At 40.0% G+C, this 20,841-nt stretch overlaps 2 protein-coding genes across 2 annotated transcripts; both read left to right on the forward strand.

Annotated features, from left to right (window-relative positions):
* Nucleotides 1-961: 961 nt before the first annotated feature.
* Nucleotides 962-14,093, forward strand: zbtb17 (zinc finger and BTB domain containing 17). The gene is made up of 14 exons (XM_084721652.1): nt 962-1,462; nt 1,648-1,827; nt 3,279-3,611; nt 3,771-3,860; nt 5,842-6,125; nt 6,520-6,662; nt 7,434-7,734; nt 8,944-9,031; nt 9,220-9,336; nt 9,463-9,583; nt 10,613-10,743; nt 10,913-11,173; nt 11,352-11,441; nt 12,778-14,093. The coding sequence occupies exons 1-14, from the start codon at nt 1,180-1,182 to the stop codon at nt 13,221-13,223; spliced, it is 2,868 nt and encodes a 955-aa protein (XP_084577778.1). The 5' UTR covers nt 962-1,179; the 3' UTR covers nt 13,224-14,093.
* A 489-nt stretch (nt 14,094-14,582) lies between these two features.
* Nucleotides 14,583-20,617, forward strand: ddost (dolichyl-diphosphooligosaccharide--protein glycosyltransferase subunit (non-catalytic)). Its single transcript, XM_084721653.1, has 11 exons — nt 14,583-14,842; nt 15,700-15,810; nt 15,916-16,002; nt 16,091-16,194; nt 16,300-16,394; nt 16,519-16,612; nt 17,954-18,102; nt 18,701-18,848; nt 18,972-19,092; nt 19,191-19,297; nt 19,971-20,617. Exons 1-11 carry the CDS (start codon nt 14,608-14,610, stop codon nt 20,118-20,120), a joined length of 1,401 nt encoding a protein of 466 aa, XP_084577779.1. The 5' UTR covers nt 14,583-14,607; the 3' UTR covers nt 20,121-20,617.
* The last annotated feature ends 224 nt before the right edge of the window (nt 20,618-20,841 follow it).

Below are 20,841 nucleotides of genomic sequence, written 5' to 3' on the forward strand. Positions count from 1 at the left end.
TTTCAGAAAGCGAAATTAGCGAGCGAGCTGTAACAACAACAGGGGATGAAGACGGGCCTGACTCGTTGGTCCGCCATCTTGTCCCTTCACTACATACATGTCAAGGCACGCTAAATTAATCCCTGATAACAAAGCTGCAAGGATGGAGGAATTGTAATCGATGTGCTGCACTGTCAAACCACGCTGTCAAAACTTTTGGAGAAGCAAATTTTTCTATCACAGAATATCTTTCATGGCGTTTAAAATTCTGGTGTTTTGTATCTAGTTACTAACAGGACATCAGCTTAAGCGAAAATATACTGCCATTCTGGTTTGTTTCGCCTGTCGTGGTTGAGTTAGCGTTATATTAGCTCGCTTTATTTTGAATGACTGCCTGATTCATAGTTATAACTCAGGTTTGGGTTGAAATCTGTCTCGGGTATTTTGTAACGGTATCATGTCGTCAAAAAAGCCTGATATCAACACCCATGAATGCAGACGCCACTGCCAGTCACTAATAATACAAGACAAACCAGACATATTCTGTCAAATTATGTAACTTAGCTTGTTTGTTTATTTTTTGTCTAGAGCTTGGCTAATGTTCTTTGCACAGATTAAAGAATATGTAGGCACTATTTTTGCAACAGTCCCTCAAATGTGGTAATCAAATACATGTGACTGTTGTGCTTTGAGCACCACAAGCTGAGTGCCATCTAGTATCATTATATTCCAGGGAGAGCAGACATCTCTATGGCTGATACCTCCAAAACTCTGCAATTTACAACAAAAGAATCAAGATGGATTAAAAAAAACACTGCAGATTAGGAATGAACAATTTAAAATGTATATATATATCCAATTGCACTTATATTTACTGATTGACCGACTGTAATTGGGAAATGATTTTCTATATTTGAAGGATTTTTTTTTTTTTTTTTTTTTTTTTTGCATTGTTATTCTTATTTTCGGTGAAAAACATAAAAATGATTATGGTGTGATTTTTGTGGAGATCTGTATAACACCAGTGGTACTTGTAATTAACTAAATAATTAATACGATTTACTGTGCTCAACAACCAGACACGGTCACATCAGAGCTGAACAACACCAACTGATTGGTAGTGTGTCATAAAAGGCCAGTGAATAGCAGACAAACAGATTTGTGGGTCAAGCCGACTATCAGCCTGTCCTCATATGTCACATGTGGCTTCTTGCTTGCCGTCCATCCACAGACCCTCTGCCCACCTGCCTCTTCCACCATCCTCGAGCCTTCAGGACGATGGAGTTCCCGTGGCACAGTGGGAAGGTTCTGGAGCAGCTTAACCGCCAGCGCAAGCAGGGCCTGCTGTGTGACTGCACCTTTGTTGTGGACGGGGTGGACTTCAAGGCCCACAAAGCTGTGCTGGCGGCCTGCAGCGTCTACTTCCGCACCCTCTTCTTGGATCAGAAAGATGTGGTGCATCTGGACATCAGTAATGCAGCAGGTGGGTTCCCTTCAGCCTGTGGACATATATTTATGCAGAATTTCACTTCATGTATTGAATTAATTTTTGTCATTTACATCTTCCAGTGTTCTAACCTGACATTTTAAATAATATTAAATGTATCCCACCAGGTTAGCGTCATTGCTCTATAACCAGACCTGTTGTGTTGTTGATTATCGTTGTAGGTTTGGGGCAGGTCCTGGAGTTTATGTACACAGCCAAGCTGAGTTTAAGTCCTCAGAATGTCGAAGACGTGCTGTCTGTTGCTAACTTTCTTAAGATGCAAGAAATTGTAAACGCCTGCTCTGCGTACCAGTCAATGGCAAATCCAGCTCCGTCCCTCATAACTCTGGATTTTGCTGTCGGTGAGTCTGGTCTTTACATAGCTCTGTTGGATTTTTCAATGTATGGCTGCAGTAAATACTCAATATTGTTGTTTTGTGTAATTAATGAATCAATCCAGTTTACATTTTCATGTCTGTACCTTTTAAATTATGTTATTAAGTCACAAATGTAATAATTTGTGTCCTCAGTTTTACAAATGCTCTACCAGATCAACCCCTTGTTGCTTTTGTAGAGGGCTGAAGTCAACAACATCACTTTATCTTGAATTAAGTTTAACCTAAATGATCACTTTCCATGGCACAAAGTTTTATACATGTGCACTGGTCATGATTAAATATTTAGACTCTGTTCATAGTTGGTAGCAGTGATTACAAATAACATACCTCACATGCATGTTCAGGCATTTATATCAATAGACTGTTGTTATATCTCATTCAATATCAGATCCTAAGGTACCAATACCACACTATAAAAATGTTGTAGTGATGTTCTGCATCCGTATTATATTACTAGATAAAAGTTATAAAGATCAAAACTGAATTTGCTGTTTCTACAGAAAATCAGATTCTGCAGGTCATTGACTGGCGTATAATTATACAGGGTGTCCACAAAGTCTCTTTACAATTTAAAAAAATTATTACAAAATCAGTTGATGAGATATGTTAATCAGATTTGTTCTATGTGCTCAGTGGTTATCAAAGTTTTTAATCACATTCATGCTTCACACATGAAGCAAAAGATCACTGATGCCTTCGCCTCTATTGATGAGGCTGTGCTACAGTGAACATGGTAAGAAATCGAGTACTGTCTTAATGTGCTTTGTGCAACTAATGGTGTCCATATAGAGGTGTATTAAATGAGGCAAAAAAACTTTAATACCTACTTTTCATTTTGTAATAATTTCCACAGATTTGTCTATTCATTTGCTTTTGTAATAAATTTGTTAAATTGTAAAGAGACTTTATGGACACCCTGTATATTAACATGTTAATATTAATGCATCACTGTGTAAGCTGTGTTTTTTACGGTTGTAGCCACTTGAGAAGAAGCTTACCTTCTTTATTTACAGTCGGGTTATGTGGTTTAGTCCAGTGGTTCTCAACCTGAGGAGTCAGGGCCATCCAAAGGGTCACAAGATGAATCTGATTATACATAAGTTAATATTAATGTTACTTCTTTAAATAAAATAATGTGACACTTTTAGTGGGAAAGTATCAGCAACTAACTCAGATATGTGACGAGGACTCACAACTAGTTATGGTGTTTTTTTTGTAAAGGATTATAGGTCAAAAAGGTTGGTAACCACGGATTTAACCTTTTTAACTTTTATATAAAATCTTCACCTGAAAAGTAAACAGTAACTACAGCTGTCAGATTACTGTAGTGGAGTAGAAGTATAAAGTAGCATAAAATTGAAACCACATTTTATCAAAAGATATAAACTTTTCCATTTTTTTCTGAAACAAAACAGAGGAAAAAACAGATAACGGAGAGCAGAGGGAGGAACTGGAAAGCGACCTGGCAGAAGCAGCATCACAAGCAGAGGAGAGCCCTGCTAACACCCCCACAGAAGATAAGGAGCCCACACAAAATCAGGAAAATTTAAAGGAAGACGTCTCTGCTGAAACACAACAGACTGTTGCTGAGCCCAGCCCTGCCAAAACCCACTCAGGGCGAGGACGACCCCCCAAAACCACCTCTCTTTCTGCTCAACAGAAGATGGCTGTAAAGAAGGAGGAAGAAAGTGCTGCACAAGATGTGCCTGGATTTCAGGACGACCCCTCTGACACTGACTACACGCCCAGTGAGTACATATTTATAGAATGTCTTATAGTCTGTCCACATGGCATGTGTCCAAACATTTAGGAACCAAAAGTGTTTATGATCCACATGATGCATTAAAGTTAAGTAAATAATAATATAAAATTAAATAAAAAGAAACATTCCCTGTTTTTGTGTACAGAATCACAGTTGAAATCTGCTGGCAGCTCGTCCTACATGAGCTCTCGAGGGAGAAGAATCAGAAAACCTCCTCGACGAAACTTCCCACCTGGTGAGCAGCCTTCTATTTTAAGCTTTGCACTGGTTGTGGAATTTGTTGAATATCTTCTTAAAGGAACATATTCCAGTCAAGAATGTGACATATTTAAAAAAAAAAAAAAAGTTCCTCTTTTAGTCTTTCTTTGAATTCCAGGTCTCAGTGACAGGCTTAGACAGGGTTGCACCAACTAAGATTAGTGTAATCTGGTAAGATTAGTTAGAAATAAGGTTTAAAATGAGTAAATCTAGAGCTCAAACACAAATTTTAGTTTGGTGAATCCAAATTTATTGATGTAATGTAAATGTAATTGCAATGCAATTGAGGTGCTTGCTTACTAAAATAAAAATAAACAAATAGAAAATAATTTTGTGTGCCATCGGGACTCAGTAAGTAAAAAATTGGAGGGAAAATCCTTTCTGGTGTTCTGTATTCATTCATTTTCTGTAACTCCTTATTCCGTAAGGGTCGTGGGCTGCTGGAGTCTATCCCAGCTGACATTGGGCGAGAGGCGGGGTTCACCCTGGACAGGTTGCCAGTTCATTGCAGGGCTGACACATAGACAGGCAACCACTCACACTCACATTCACACTTACGGGCAAATTAGAGTCACTAATTAACCTAGCATGCATGTCTTTGCACTGTGGAGAGAACACAGAAAGGCCCTGCCCCAGCAAGGTGTGGGATCGAACTCAGGACCTTCTTGCTGTGAGGCGGCAGTGCTAACCACTGCACCACCGCGCCGGTGTTCTGTATTTCTTAATGAAATGTTATATTGCTAGTTTAAATTTAACAAAATGTTATATTATTTGCTAGATGGCTTAAGAGTTAAAAGCTTACATTGTTGCTAGCTAGCTACAAAGTTTGTTGGCTTAGTTAGCCTACTCTTGATGACTCTGCAAAGAAGCTCCAATTTCTCCTCCATCATAAAACTCAGTTGGGTGAGTCTGTCCCTGAACTACCTTCAAGGAACTTGTCTCAAAAAGGCAGCGATTTTAAAAGTTAAACCTGTAAGTTTTAAAATCACCACTGGATATAAACTGGAGTTTAAAGTTTTGGTGCAACAGAATTAAATTTAATCTAGGTTTGGTGAAAAAAAATATTAAACTTTAAAGGTTTAAATTTAATATTTCTTATTTGTCAGCTAGTTAAAAAGTTTGGTGCAACATAATTTGAAGTTAAACCATTAGTCCCCCTTTCCCAGCCTGTTCAAAGTGGGAATGTTGTGACTTTACTCCACCTCACCATGTAAAAGTTACCGAGGCGTAATGGGGGGTCATTTTCCTTCTGCCTCTTACCCATCAGCACAGGTGGTAACTGTGTAAAAGGGAGAGCTGTCAGTGTGGGACACAATGCTGCAGAGTTATGTGTTCACTGCCATTTGTGACTGCATTCTTCAAATTGCCGAATTATTCCACATATTTGTCAGCTGTGTTTAAGCAGAGAGAGAGAGAGAGAGAGACAAGAGGACACTCCATCCAGCACTGTGTGCACTAAGCAGACACACACACACAGGCAGGAGGAGAGAAATCCCTCCCTACAGATCATTACACAGGGGATCTTTCTAGTTCAACACATAGAAAGCTTTCTGTAATAAATTCATGAGATTATCAGCTCTGTGTGTGATTAGAAAAGAGCAGATGAGCAGAATCACCTGTTGACTGGTGAGCTGTTGTGTGAGCTGTTTTGATTCCACAACGACAGCTCTGTATAAAATAACACACTTGGGCAGCTTTATGCCGGCGCTGGTTGGTGCAGCGTGAAAATACAAAGGTGCTGTAGAGCCGAGCCTTCATTGTGTCGATATTCTAGGATCTCTGTGTAAAAAGGGGCTATGGTTTAATTGGGTTTAAAAATGAGCCCTTGTTGGTGCAGCTCAGCTTAACAGTTTTAAAAGTGGCTTTCTGAAGCCTACAGACACTTTTATCAATTGCCATTTTCAGTCAAGACTCCAGACAGTGTGTCAGTTTAAAGAGCTTTGCTGTCGCCCTCGCAGACAATGACTCAGAGGATGAAGGAACATCAAAGACTAAAGCTGGGAAGAAGGCGACGGAGCCGGCAGAAGTGACCGGAGGGCAGGAGGAGGACATCTTAGTGGAGGCCGATGATGGGGAAGCCGACGATTTTGAAGAGGGGGCTGGGGAGGAAGACGGCGAGGTAATCCAGCAGGTGGGAGGAGTCGATTCGTGCAGCGAAGGAGAGGGCAGACAAACAGCATCGACGTCAATGAGCAGCCGATCCGAGTCGAAGCCTTACAGCTCGGTGACACACAAATGTGAGGTGAGAAATATCAGCCAGGCTGCAGGAGGGAAGAATAAAGTCACTTCTTTACTTTCATCTTCACATTTTGTCAGAAGTAATGCTGTTTATAGCTCGTGCATGAAAGTGAATATCATCAACTTCTTGCTCCAAGCTGTGGAATAGCTCTGCTCGTCACTGTCACAGTAGTAACAGACAGCCTCCGGCACACCGAGCTGTTCGGCTGATACATTCTGCAGAGGCATTAAAGCTCACATCTGCATCAAATGTGGTAATGTTGGTGTTGCTGGAGTCTTTTATGCAAATCTCCGTGATGCAGGGAGTTTTGTGTGATTGTTGGTTACAGTTGCAAACAAATCACTGCTTTAAAAGGTTTTGTCTGCCCACTCTTCATGCTGAATTTTCTTCTCTCCAGGACTGTGGGAAGAAATTCACCCACACCGGTAACTTCAAAAGGCACATGCGTATTCACACAGGAGAGAAGCCGTTTAGCTGTCGGGACTGCAACAAGGCCTTCTCTGACCCTGCAGCCTGTAAAGCCCACGAGAAAACACACAGGTGAAATACACACATTTAGTTTCCCTACTCTCCATTTTACGTACAACTGCCTACTGAGCTCTGGTAGTCTTGTGTCTTAAAGGGATTATTTGGATTATTTGAAGTGGAATGACATACTTATCTATAGTCTGTATTATCTACAGTATTCCCTCAGTGTGGAGAGGTAGAGAAGAGTATGATGACGGAAGATAAGCCATGTACTACTGTGCACAGGGTCATCAGCAAAGCCACTTAAAAAGGTCCTTCTGAAAAAATCAATTTCAGTCTATGTTGAGAATATTTTTACAGCTTTACCTTGCCGTCAGACAGACTTTTCTGACAGGAAACCGCTGGTATACAAACCAAATATCACTCCCCCTTAACCGACTAAACTCCATAAGCAAAATCAGTATTTTTACCTAACAGAACCTGGGGGTTGCTGGTTTGCTGCTGCCTCAGTCTGTTAGTTTATTTGTGTGTGTGTCAGAAAAGGCTGTTTGACAACAAATTAAAGTAGTGGAAATATTCTAAATATATTGCACACTTAGACTGATATTGATTATTTCAGTAGGCCTTTTTTAAATTGCTAAAATACCATTTGTTGCTGACCTTGTTCACAGCAGTACATTGCTTGGTTTCGAGCTGGTACTCCTCTCTGTTTCTCTAAACCAGGGACATGCTGACGGCCATCTACTGTAGCTAATACACTGACCATCAACGAATACCTCACATAACCCTTACATCAGATAATCTGCACTGTCCTTTTAATTTGATCATCTCCTTGCCTCCTAGCCCGTTGAAGCCATACTGCTGCTCCACCTGTGGAAAGAGCTACCGCCAGATCAGCCTGCTCAACCTGCACCGCAAACGCCACACGGGCGAGGCACGGTACAGCTGCGAAGTGTGCGGCAAGCTCTTCACCACTTCTGGCAACCTGAAGCGCCACCAGCTGGTGCACAGCGGTGAGAAGCCGTACCACTGCGACTACTGCGAGAAGGCCTTCTCTGACCCCACCGCCAAGATGCGACATTTGGAGACACACGACACAGAGAAGGGCAACAAGTGCCCACACTGCGACAAACGCTTCAACCAGGTAACAACATGTTTGCCGAGGTTTAGCGTTTCTTTTCTTTTTTCTTTATAAAACATATTGTAACATTGAAATATTAAAATATACCATAACTTTTTGAAAATGTGTTTCTTTAACATGTAAATGAACATCATTATAAAAATAGGAGATGCAAACATGCCAGATTTTAGCAAGAATGCCGATTTACATCATTAGTCTCTAGGCAGGTAACAAGAACAAGACATTACAAGTGACAATGTACAAATACAACTAAACAATAAACAGGTGAAAAAGACGAGATACATTGTGAAGTGAAGTTACGAGTGATTGTAGCTCACATTTCCTTTAAGCCATTGTTTGAGATGTGATCCAAATGTGGTGCACCTATGTGGCACAGCCCCCTCTAGTGGTGGGTCCGGTGCCATTGCACTCAATTTAAGAAATACATTTAAAGGAGGTGCCGCATTTATGAACTTTATTGAAATGGTTATTTAAGAGATGAATTTGTTGTGGTAGAAGAGAGATGGGATAGACAGAAGGACTGTAAGAAGAGAGGAATTGAGAGTTAAAATAGATAAACATGTTGTATGTGGGCTTTGTTTTGTTTTTTTCTTTTTTGTTTGTTTGGTTGGTTTTTGTTCTGTTCCTTTTTTAGTTTATGTTTTTTTATTGTTGATTTTTTTTATATTAACTGATTTTGCTCTTCCTTTCCTACTTTCATATTTTTCACATAAACTACCAATGTAACCTGTTAATTCTCAACACAGTCGGATAGATAAAGGTGGGAAAGAGGTGCTGGGAAGGGTGGGGACATATCAAATGATGCATATGTGAATTGGACCTGTGTTGTTATATTGCTTTAAGTTAAAATAAAAAAACTAAAAAAAAAAATTTTAAAAACCAAATAGAAGGGGCAGCAAGGTGATGCAAAGCCTTATAGATAAAACAAGCATATTTGAAGTTTCTGTAATTCTCCAACCTCAACAAATAATATATTGCCAGAATGTTACAATAATGAAATGAGTGTCTTTTTAATCAAAAACCTTTATTAAAAATTGATTCTGTTGGTTTAAGTGTTATTATACCTGTAAGTGTCCAGTTAGTAAAACAATACTTGATGTGTGAAAAAAAGTGTTTCATAAAAATGTTATCTTTGATTGTAGAAAACCTCAAAAACCTTATATATAATTATTATATTAAGTGTGTTAACTCGTCACTTGATGTTTTGTTTAGGTGGGAAATCTGAAGGCTCACTTAAAAATCCACATCACAGACGGGCCTCTCAAGTGCAAAGAATGTGGCAAACAGTTCACCACTTCAGGTGAGAAGATAGTATAGAGGACCAGAAGTTTTCTTTACGTGTTTTGCCAGTGATATTTTTATGATTTTGTGTTAATCTACATATTGCATACAGTCACCTAGAACACACTCTCTAAAGGAGGTTGTGTAGTTGTGTCTTTGCTTTGAGTCACGTGGCCTAACCTTTGTGTGATGGTATCTGCTGTTTAGGAAATTTGAAGAGACACCTGCGGGTTCACAGTGGGGAGAAACCGTACATCTGTGCACACTGTCAAAGAGCTTTCAGTGACCCTGGAGCTCTGCAGCGGCATGAGCGCATCCACACAGGTAGTCCATGACATTCAGACGCACAGTGGAATGTGAAGGCAGCGTATTCCGATTTTTTCTGTCTGAAACCTCACACAGATATCATCTACATCCCACCATGTTGAGATCATACTTAATGTTTTACAGGAGAGAAGCCCTGTGTCTGTCTTATCTGTGGCAAGGCCTTCACCCAGGCCAGCTCACTCATCGCTCATGTCCGCCAGCACACTGGAGAGAAGCCCTACGTGTGTGATCGCTGTGGCAAAAGGTCAGCAAGCAGATAAGTCAGTGCTGTAACAGAAAGCACTTTTTTCATTAAGTAAAAAAAAATATGTAGTTTTGTCTTCTGTAATTTTTGTGAGCTGACTCTTAAAAGAGATGGTTTGGATTATTTTAAGAGTGGTTAGTTTGGAGCGACAGACAGGAGTAGCAGCACAGAAACTAAGCAGTATACAGTAAGAAAACATAGTTTAGCCACTTATAAAAGGTCCTCCTTAAAAATCGGTTTCAGTTTAAGTCTATGTTGCATTTCTAATGTTTTCACGTAGCTGTTAGACAGCGATTTCTGACGTAAAACTGACGTTATACAAGCCAAATATTGCTTTCTCCAAATCAACCGAACTCCACAAGCGAAATCAATAATTTTACTGTACGGAACACAAGAGTTGCAGGTGTATGGCTACCTTGATTTGTTAGTTTGTCTGTGTTATTGTGAGACTTTGGTTAATCCAAACTCTCATTTTAAAACATAGAAGTCACACAGTAACACAAAAAATATTACAGAGTAAGGTAGCAGTAGACCAGCAACTCCTGTGTTCTGTGAACGTAAAATGACTGATTTTGACATTTTGGTTGGATTGGAGAGAGCGATGTTTGGCTTACATGACATCAGCTTCGACAGCTTAGTAAACCAGTGAAAATATTATAAATATAACATAGACTTAAATGGATACTGTAAACAGTTTTTTTTCTTTTTTTGGTGGACCTTTTGCTGTTGCTGACCCTGTTCACAGCAGTATATTGCTTAGCTTCCGCGCTGGTGCTCCTCTCTGCATCTCTAAACTGGGGACATGCTGACAGCCATCTACTGTAGGTAATACACTTGCTGTTGTACCTCAAACAACCACACTTCAGAAAATCCAAACTATCTCTTTAAAGACTGAAGATTAATTCTTTTTCTTTAGCCAGAAACAGACAAGTTATCAATCTTGCCAAAGCCACCAGACTCCATTTACAGAAACACAAGGCTGAATGTAGGAATCCAGCTGAAGGATTTATCTTATATCTCTCTGGACAGGTTTGTGCAGTCCAGTCAACTGGCCAATCACATTCGACATCACGATAATGTCCGGCCGCACAAGTGCCACATGTGCGACAAGGCATTTGTTAATGTGGGAGACCTGTCAAAGCACATTATCATTCACACAGGTGAGGACAGAATTACTGTCAGATGATTATGAGGCTTTGCAGTAATGAAATAAATAAAGAGATGACCTTAAAGTCTTTGATGCTATTTCACTACATCTAGCTGAGCTCACTGCTTTTAGTCTTTAATCTTCAGTTGATTCATTTTCTCCTCTCCGTCCTGCTCTCTCAGGGGAGAAGCCTTTCTTGTGTGACAAATGCGGCCGAGGGTTCAACCGGGTGGACAATCTGCGCTCCCACGTCAAGACCGTCCACCACGGCAAGGCCGGCATGAAGCGGCTCGTGGTATCCGGGGGCAGCGCGGACGAGGGGGGCGATGGGTGCATGGGGGCGTCCACGCCTGATGAGATCAACATAGTCACTGTCACCACAGATGACATCGTCACCCTGGCAACCGAGGCCCTGGCAGCCAGTGCTGTAGCTCAGCTGACAGGTCAGACAGCATCATCAAAGCCGAGTTCAGTGACTTGTAGGGGAAATGTCAATATCCAATTCTGCAGATAGCAGCCTGAACCTCTGCAGATAATAAAAGACACATTAAGGATGAAAGAGCTCACAGTTAGTGATGGGTGCTTGTTTTTTTTTTTAACTCGTGTCGTGTGTGTTTGCAGTGGTTCCAGTGGCTGCTTCAGTGTCTGCAGATGAGACGGAGGCTTTGAAAGCTGAAATCACCAAGGCAGTAGAGAAAGTGCAAGAAGCAGGTGAGAGTGGAAGGAACTCACTATACAGTATAGATTACATCCGTATCCTAATAGTATTATAGCACTAGTAAAAAAAAAAAAAGAAACTAGAAACAGGGTCTGGCCCAAGAATGGCACTCAGAGCAGTACGGGATATCAGATATGGGCTAAGAGAAATAAAAAAAAAAAAAATCAAAACTTATGTGAGGAATCTCTGTACTGCATGATTGTGAGTTGAATATAAAATACTACTTTTAAAAGCAAAGCTGTGTTGAGGATTAAGGATTCCTTATTGGAATTGAATTCAGAGCTGAGTCTGGTGCAACAGCATTATTCCACACTGAGCAGAAATTGGTGTGGTGCTTGACTTAAAGGGATAGTTTGGATTGTTTGATTTATGGTTATATGAGGTACTTATCCACACTCAATGTATTACCGAGAGTAGGTACTGGTCGGCACTCCCCGAGTTTGGAGAAGAGGTAGGAGTATTAGCTCAGAAGTTAAGCAATGTACTGCTGTGGACAGGGTCATCAGCAAAATGTATTTTAGCCAGGGTCCACCTAAAAAATCAGTTTCAGTCTATGTGTACCCTATTATATTTTAATTGCTTTACTTTGCCATCAGACAACCTTTTCTGATGAAAAACCACTGTTACATAAGCCAAATACTGCATTCTCCAAACCAACCACTGGCAAAATCAGTCATTTTACATGACAGAACATGGGAGTTACTGATCTACTGCTGCCTCAAATCTGTTAGTTTGTTTGTGTGTTATTGTGTGACTTCACTGTTTTAAAAGGATAGTTATGATTCCCCCAAGGCACACGATAACACAAACTAACTAACCAATCGGGGCAGTGGTGGTGTTCGGCGAGGTAAAATGACTGATTTCGCCTATTGAGTTTGGTTGGTTTGGAGAGAATGAGAATGGCTTATGTAACAGTGGTTTCCAGCCAGAAAAGACTATCTGAAAGCTGGAAAAATATTTTATATAGCGTACATTTAGATTGAAACTGTTTTTTGTTTTTTTTTTGTGTGTGTGTGTAGATGGACCTTTTTTTTAGCTGGCTGAAATACCTTTTGTCACTGACCCTGTCCAAAACTGCTCACTGGCTAGACTCTGTGAAAAAAAATATAAAAAAAAATAAATATAATAAATAAAAATCAACAAGTGCACTTTGTTTTGAATTGCACAGTTGCCATCATAACTTCCTTAATGTTGTCAAATGTAAGGATGATATTTTGTACTGTAGTGTTTAATTTCATTCTAAACCTGATGAATAAAAGACACAGATGCTGTCATGTTAAAGGGAACATGGTATGAGAAATGTCAGCTTTGTTTGTCTTCTGTTGCCAGATCCCAACACCCAGATCTTGTACGCCTGTGACTCCTGTGGCGATAAATTCTTAGACGCCAGCTCCCTCGCCCAGCACGTACGCATCCACACAGCTCAGGCCCTGGTCATGTTTCAGGCAGATTCCGACTTCTACCAGTACACCACAGCCACCGCCGCCGAGGGGGATTCCGCCACAACATGGCAACCCACCGCTGAGCAGGTCATCCAGGAAGGAGAGCTGATCTTCCGTGCCCAGGACGGAGAGGGGGAGGCAGAGGGAGAGGGAGAGATGGTGGGGGAGACACAAGAACAAGAGGAAGAGTCAGGAGGGGTGGTTCAAGAGGAGGGGAGGGAGGGTGGAGAAGTGGAAAGCCACACGGAGCTCCACACAGACGGGAAAGATGAAGCTGCAGCAGAGGCAGAAGAGGAAAAAGAAGAAGAGATGGAATGTGAGAGTCAGGCATAGTGAAGAGAGGATGAAACATATAACAGAAGGAGAAGGAAATGACAGAAATTATGTGAGTTGCTGAGTTTCAACATGCCATGATGTTAAAAATGAACTAGACTCATAAGACACAACACTTTTTAAACAGCTTTATCTAACAATTTGTGGTCATGAATCATGTTTTGGCTGTTATAATTGCAGGAAATTAGGTGATTTGGTAAATATTGTTTAGAATTCTTTCAGAGATGGATATACTACATTGTATAGGCTGTTTATTTTTAGACTGAAATGCAGGACTATGCATTGTCTTTTGTATAAATCATTTAGATCACAACTCTGTCTTACCTAATATAACTTACAGAAAAACCTCTGTTATTTTTCCATTTCACTCAGATGAGATATGTACATTTTACTTAAACAGTCAACAATATTTTATTGTACTTAGTTGAAGTATTTTCTTGAAAAGCACATTATATAGAGATTATCTACCTGAATGTGTGGCGGTACTAAAGATAAAATTAGGGGGTAATTATGATCTCCTTTTTCCAGAAATGGGATGTCAAGAATTCATCTACTGGCAAACATTGTAAATGCTGTGCATGTATCATATTTGTATATTTGCTTAGTGTCCTCTGAAAAGTCTTAATACCTCTGATAAAAGATAAAAAGGAATACGTGTGGTGATGACAAACTGGTCAACCATTCTGAGTTTCACATTCATACCAAGACAGCTGCATTAAACTGGTCACGTTGGTTTGTAGACAGTTCCCTGTCACCAATGGTTTCATTATTAAATTTCTATTAAATGTCTTATTAAATAGCAGCAACATTTTTGTGACTCAGTTGGTAATAATCAACCGATCAATAAAGAATCATCACACAGTCTGACAAGCCCAGTGTTGTGATGTTGTTATTGTTAATGATCGATAACAATTGTGGGGTGGAGGGACTTAGAACTTTATTTGGCTTCTGAAGGGGGACATGCCACAGTTTGGGAACCACTGAATCATTGCACATGAAAAAATAAAATGAAAAGTAATGGTACACATGATAATGGGCGTAATTTTGTGCATTTCATTGAACAGTAATAGTGCACATGATATTGAAAGTGTAATATTGCAGTAAGTCATAATGCACAGAAAAAAATACATTGTTTGCAGTTCTGCTCTAAGTTATGATTATTCAATAAATGTGGCTGAGATTTCCGTTTTAATCTCTAGATCACTTATGAATTATAATATATTTTTATGTGCATCCATTCTTCCGTGGTTGTCAGTCTTATAATAAAGCGCTCATCTTATTGGCTGAGAGGCAGTCAGTGCGACGCGTTCCTCTCTCTGATTGGCTGAATCTCGGGGTCAAAGTTAAGTCGACTGCTAACGCTGACGTCGACTTCTGCAGCAAAATGGCGTCGTCGACATCAGTCATGCAGACGAACCGGTCCAGTTCTTCATCATCGTGTACAAAACGGAGCGGGACGATGACCCAAAGGAGATTTAGACTTTTGGACAACAACGTCCTTTTTTTCCTGTCTTTAGTGTCCATGTTGCACTGTGCTCTGGCTGACGGTAAAACGTTGGTGCTGCTGGACAACCTCAACATCAGAGACACCCATTCAATCTTCTTCCGCAGTCTGGCAGGTCAGTAACATTACGAGATTCATGCTTTTTTACATTCGTAAATACACTGTTTTTTACTGTTATAGACTCATTTGTATTACAAGCAGTTCTCTGACATGAAAAATAGAAACTGTAGGACTTGATCTTGTAGACTTGCGTTTCGTGCAGCACAGCGAGAATGCTAACGTTATCTTAGCTGCATTATATTTACTGTGTCTCGCCAAACAGCCTATTGTATGTCTAAATTATAATGTCAGTGCTTCGCAATGTTAACGTACACTGCGTTTAGTTTAGTTAAATCAGGCCGCTCATTTCGGCATACGCTTACAAATAGTTAATTAGTACTGTATTTCTTTAGCTTGGCTGCAAGTTCGCCGTCTGTCACCAAACTTAATGCAAGTCTTTTGCAGTTTAATGTATTTCTGAATAAATAACGTTACGAGGCAAGGAGAATACCATTAACTTATTCTGCATTGAATCGATACGGTTCCTCTCTTCAATTCGGCATACTTCTGCCATACCAAATAGTTAATCATTTAAAACAATCTTTACATTTAACAATGAACTTAACAGTGATATTCAACAAGCATTCAGTCCTGCACGTCCTGAATTAACAATACACTTGCTAACATACTGTAAATTGGCTTGCCAATGCCTCTCCAGCTATTGTGTTCAAATATTTGCTTGCAGTTACATAATATAATGCAAGAAACCCATGTTCCAATTTGGGCTGTTGAATATAATATTTGGAGGAGAAACATCCCGATGAGAGGAATGAATACTGTACATAGGGAATTGTGTAATGCAGTGCTGCCACCTTGTTCAAGAAAAGTGTGTCAGCATTTCAGTGCCACTGATAATGTGTCTGTCCTTTCCAGATCGTGGGTTTGACATCACATTCAAGACAGCTGATGATTCCTCTCTGTCTCTGATCAAGTATGGCCAGTTCCTGTATGACCATTTAATCATCTTCTCACCGTCGGTTGAGGGTAAGTTTCACACACTAAAGTTTAAATCAAGTTAATAATTGCATGCCTTGTGTTTGTCTTATTGAAACAATCTTTAAAACTTCATCTCTTCTTGGTCATCTGCAGACTTTGGAGGAAACATCAATGTGGAGACCATTACATCCTTCATCGATGGTGGAGGCAACGTCCTGGTTGCTGCCAGTTCAGATATCGGTCAGTTGATTTCCAACAGCTTTTGCTGCAGTATTGTAGAAAATACCACAATATTGTCCTGTCTTACAGCTCTTCTACTGTTACACAGGGGACCCTCTGAGGGAGCTGGGCAGTGAGTGTGGCATCGAGTTTGATGAGGAAAAGACTGCTGTTATTGACCATCACAACTATGACGTGTCTGACCCCGGAGAGGTAAACTAGAGTTCTGTTCAGACAACAGACACATCCAGTTTGTGTCACCAGTCCAGTCATTGGAAGACACTGTATGTTGTTAACACATGATTTTCTTGTCTCCAGCACACCCTGATTGTTGCTGATCCAGAGAACCTGCTGAAAGCTCCAACTATTGTTGGCAAACCCACCAATAAACCCGTTCTGTTCAAGGGTGTTGGGTAAGCAGCTGATGCTTAATGTCTCACCTGTTTAGTAATGTTTAGATATTATCTACATTGCTCACTGCAAATGCAACGCATTCAGAATTTAAATTGACATGCCCCCCTCCCTCCTCCCTGCCAGCATGGTGGCAGACCCAGACAACCCTCTTGTCCTGGACATCCTTACCGGCTCTTCAACTTCCTACTCCTTTTTCCCTGACAGACCCATCTCTCAGGTAAGATCATTGAACATAACAGTTGCGTGAGATTATTGATTAAAAAGAAGCTGATTCAGAAAAATATCTTCACATCGTATAATGATCCTCCTTTGTTCTGAGCTTGATTGATGTCACTAATATTCTATGGATTAGAAATTAAATACACAAGATTTAATTAGGGATGCGCAATACCACCTCTCCATGTCTGATACTGTGACCTTTAGTATCTGCTGGTACCGATACAATCCAATACCACCTTTTTCTCTCTATTAAAAAACTAAACTGTTAATGGTACACCTGTATGGATGCATTTTGTTTAACCTAGCCAACTGAAAACGTCGTGCTCAAACTGTGAAACAAATATTGTACCCACATTAAGGAAGACATATACAACCCACAACATGCTTCATTTTTAACTTTTCCACATGCAAGTTTTAGCGTCATTTTTTCGTTGGTCAGCACCATTCAAACATTCAAAACTAAATTTGCATAAATTGCACCTCCATCTTAAAATAATTTCACATAGCTGGCGTGATCAGTGTTACTTACAGGTCTCACTCAGGTTTTAGCTACTGTCGTTGTTCTTCATGAGAATTGTATTAAAGAGAAGGGTCTAGACCTGCTGAGATAATTATGAACTGCCACTATACAGAAAAGATTAACTTAAATTGTTCATGTGACATGTTACTTGTGACACGTCTCTCTTTACGGCGTGTTGCTCAAAGTTTTGTTTAGCATTTATGTGATAGGTGTGAGCAACCTTTTGAGCTGTTTTTGGCCCTAAAAGGAAAAACAAATCTGCCTTGATCTCTCCATTTTCCTCAGAGACTTCTCTTCTTTTGGATTTAGCTTTCATAGCGAGCCCTCTGAGACTCAAGACGAGCTATCAGCAACCTTTAGAGCAAAAGGGCCCAGGAGGAAGGCTGTGACGCACATTTTAGTTGATGACATATTAAAACATGTTTTTCAGTCAGCCTGTACGCTACATATTTTTTACAGTTGGAAATTGAAGAATCGCTTTAGGCCTGCAGCTGTGATAGTCAAACACAAAAAATGAAGGCACAAAATATGATTTTTTTCTGAAAAGATAAATGATTATTCAACTGAAGCAAATGAGATGAGTGATTAGAAGAGGACGACACTGTGAATAAGTGAGAGCAGGTGGAGCTATGTGGGTGCGGCAGGGGTGTTTGTGTTTTGAATATACAGAATCAATATGTATCTATTTTTGACGACACTAATCGATTGTATCAGATTATATATTTTTTTTCCTGGCATCTGAGTATCGGATGGAAGCATCTCTAGATTTAATACATTTTGCTTTGTCACTGCTTAACATAAATATGTTTATCTCTCCAGTACCCCCATGCTGTTGGCAAGAACACCCTGCTGATCGCCGGACTTCAGGCCAGAAACAACGCCAGAGTGGTTTTCAGCGGCTCTCTGGACTTCTTCAGCGACGCTTTCTTCAACTCTGCTGTGCAGAAGGCCACGCCCGGCTCCCAGAGGTAATCCTCACTGTTCATCACATCCCTCCTGTTTCTGTCTCATGGATCCCGTTACAGCTTCCAATTACTAAAATCAGACTTGTCATGAGTGACACTGGTTACTTTCATTATTTATTTTTGCCATTTGAACAACTGTTCTGTTACTTCTCAACCATCTTAAATACTATAATAAATATTCTGTGCCTGCTGAACTCAATTTAATTAATAAATTATAAAAGGAAAGTAGTCTTAGATTGTGTTTGAAGTATCAAGGTATTTAATGTGTGTGTTAACATGTAATGTATTGGACTATAATGACCATTAAGCATTTATTAGTGCAGTCATGGTTGGTATAGAAGATTTGGCCAAAATGTTGTATGACTTTTTATTTATTTATTTTTTTTTTTTTTAGTTGGCTGCTGATCGCTGATATTTCTTGTTAATTGGCTGTAAATTTACTCTCATCCTCCTAAAGACAAATCAGTTCTGTAAAATCTGTAATCAAACTGCATCCCATCAGAGTTGGACGACTCTCTTCAGGCTACATTTATTTTCTAATTTTCATACAACTTCAGTATCAGTCTCCTGTGGTTGACGCGCTCTACATGGTCTTTGTTAGGCACGAGCAGACGGGCAACATGGAGCTGGCCGAGGCTCTGTCTCGCTGGGTGTTCAAGGAGGCCGGAGTCCTCAGGGTGGGAGCTGTTACCCATCATCCTGTTGGAGAGACCACTCCCCCTGCTGCATACACCATCACCGACCTTGTGGTGAGTTTAAAGCTTCAGTGACTTGTGTGATCAGTCATCGCACTGAAGACGTTTGTTTTAGTTTGAGTGAGGGGCTGTGTATATCTACAACATCCCAATGAGTTTAAAATTTCCCCCCCGCAGGAGTACAGCATCGTCATCGAGATGCTGTCCGAGGGCCGCTGGGTTCCCTTCGACGGAGATGATATTCAGCTGGAATTTGTGAGGATCGACCCCTTTGTCAGGACTTATCTCAAGAAAAATGGTACGTTGCTATGGTTATAAAGCATATGCAATACTAATTCATTCATTTTAATGGTTATAATCTAAATGCATCCACTATAAATATTGTCATTCTTCTAGGAGGAAAATATAGCGTCCAGTTCAAGTTGCCTGATGTGTATGGAGTCTTCCAGTTCAAGGTGGACTACAACCGTCTGGGATACACACATCTCTACTCCTCCACTCAGGCAAGTTAATCATGTTTAATTCATTTTAAGCAACTGGTATGGTTGCTATACAGAGATATCAATGCATGGAAACAGTCTTTACTCTTATTTATTAATGGAAATATATGTGAAATTCATTGTTTCCAGGGAGTACCTGGGTATTTACTTTCTGAGTAATGTGACTTGGACATGGTTCGCCTTAATTATAATGGATTAAACAACAACAGAGAGACAGAATTATATATAATATACCAGTCATGCATAATTCTTAATTACAGTAAAATAGTTCACTTTTAAAAAATGTAAATGTTAAGCTACATTTTATATTCAGTATTCCTCTTTTCATTGCAATCCTTAACTGCTGAAAACTGAATTGCTGTAAAATTTCACATTAGAAAGCAACAAACAGAATCATGTTCACCGTGAGCGGAAGCCAGTTGCTGTATCGAATGACAGATTAAAAGAAAAGAAAATGGATTTGTGGTTGAAACGTAACAGTAATGCATCTGAAAACAGAGAGAAAAAAGAGAGAATATGTTTTAATGGGATTTACATGCTTGGGGGGGGGGGGGGGGGGGGTGCTTCAGTTAAGAAAAACTTCTAAGAGGCTACAAATTTGAAAGAAAACAAATCTGAGGACCACTTTTCTAATGTGTGGTGTGCTAACTTGCATTATCTTGTTTCTTCATCACAGGTGTCCGTGCGTCCCCTGCAGCACACTCAGTACGAGCGCTTCATCCCCTCTGCCTACCCATACTATGCCAGTGTCTTCTCCATGATGGCAGGACTCTTTGTCTTCAGCGTCGTCTTCCTGCACATGAAAGAGAAGGAGAAGTCAGACTAATTCAGAGAAACAACAGGGAACCGATAACAAGATTAAAGAATTGAACTGGTGGTGTGAAGAGATGAAAACGAATGTCTTGAATCTTCACACAGGGACTTGGACTGCAGTCCTAAAAGTCGAAAAAATACAGTTTCTCTTTGGTTATTGGGGTGTGGAGGCCAGAAGGCGTGTTGACTGTAATGCAGTGGTCGGGTTTTTCTGTTCTTTTGTTTTTGTACTCTGAAATCACTCAAAGGCCTGTAAATGTTCTGAAGTCAGTCAGCGTTTGTATAAAGTTGCTTTACATTTGATAAAAGTATCTCCTAAGTAGAGCACTTACCTTGGAACACGAAAGAAAACCATATTCAAATTTGACCCCTTTTTTCTCAGTCAGGAAAGGTTATTGTGGTAACTACATGCACTGAATATGCCAACTGTTCATATGTATTTGATAAGACTTTGTGTTTCCAAAAAAAGTTGGAATCATCTGAATAAAATATTGACATTCCACTCTAGAACTTCCTCTCCTTCCTGTAACATAATTGTGCTAGGTCCTAATAGACCTAATATCTAATAGATGGTGTTTAATAGTTTAATAATTATTCATGCTGTGTTTTTGGTTGTAGTGGTGAACTGTCCTGAAAATGACATTGTTGGTATGGAGAGTATTTGCATCAAATACAGTCATTTATATCTGCAGCTGATTTGCAGCTGATCATGCATCATGCAAAATTACTTGGCA

The sequence above is a fragment of the Lutjanus erythropterus genome, chromosome 6 (genome assembly GCF_056507025.1).
Source record: "Lutjanus erythropterus isolate fLutEry1 chromosome 6, fLutEry1.hap2, whole genome shotgun sequence".
In the NCBI taxonomy this organism is placed as follows: domain Eukaryota; kingdom Metazoa; phylum Chordata; class Actinopteri; order Lutjaniformes; family Lutjanidae; genus Lutjanus; species Lutjanus erythropterus.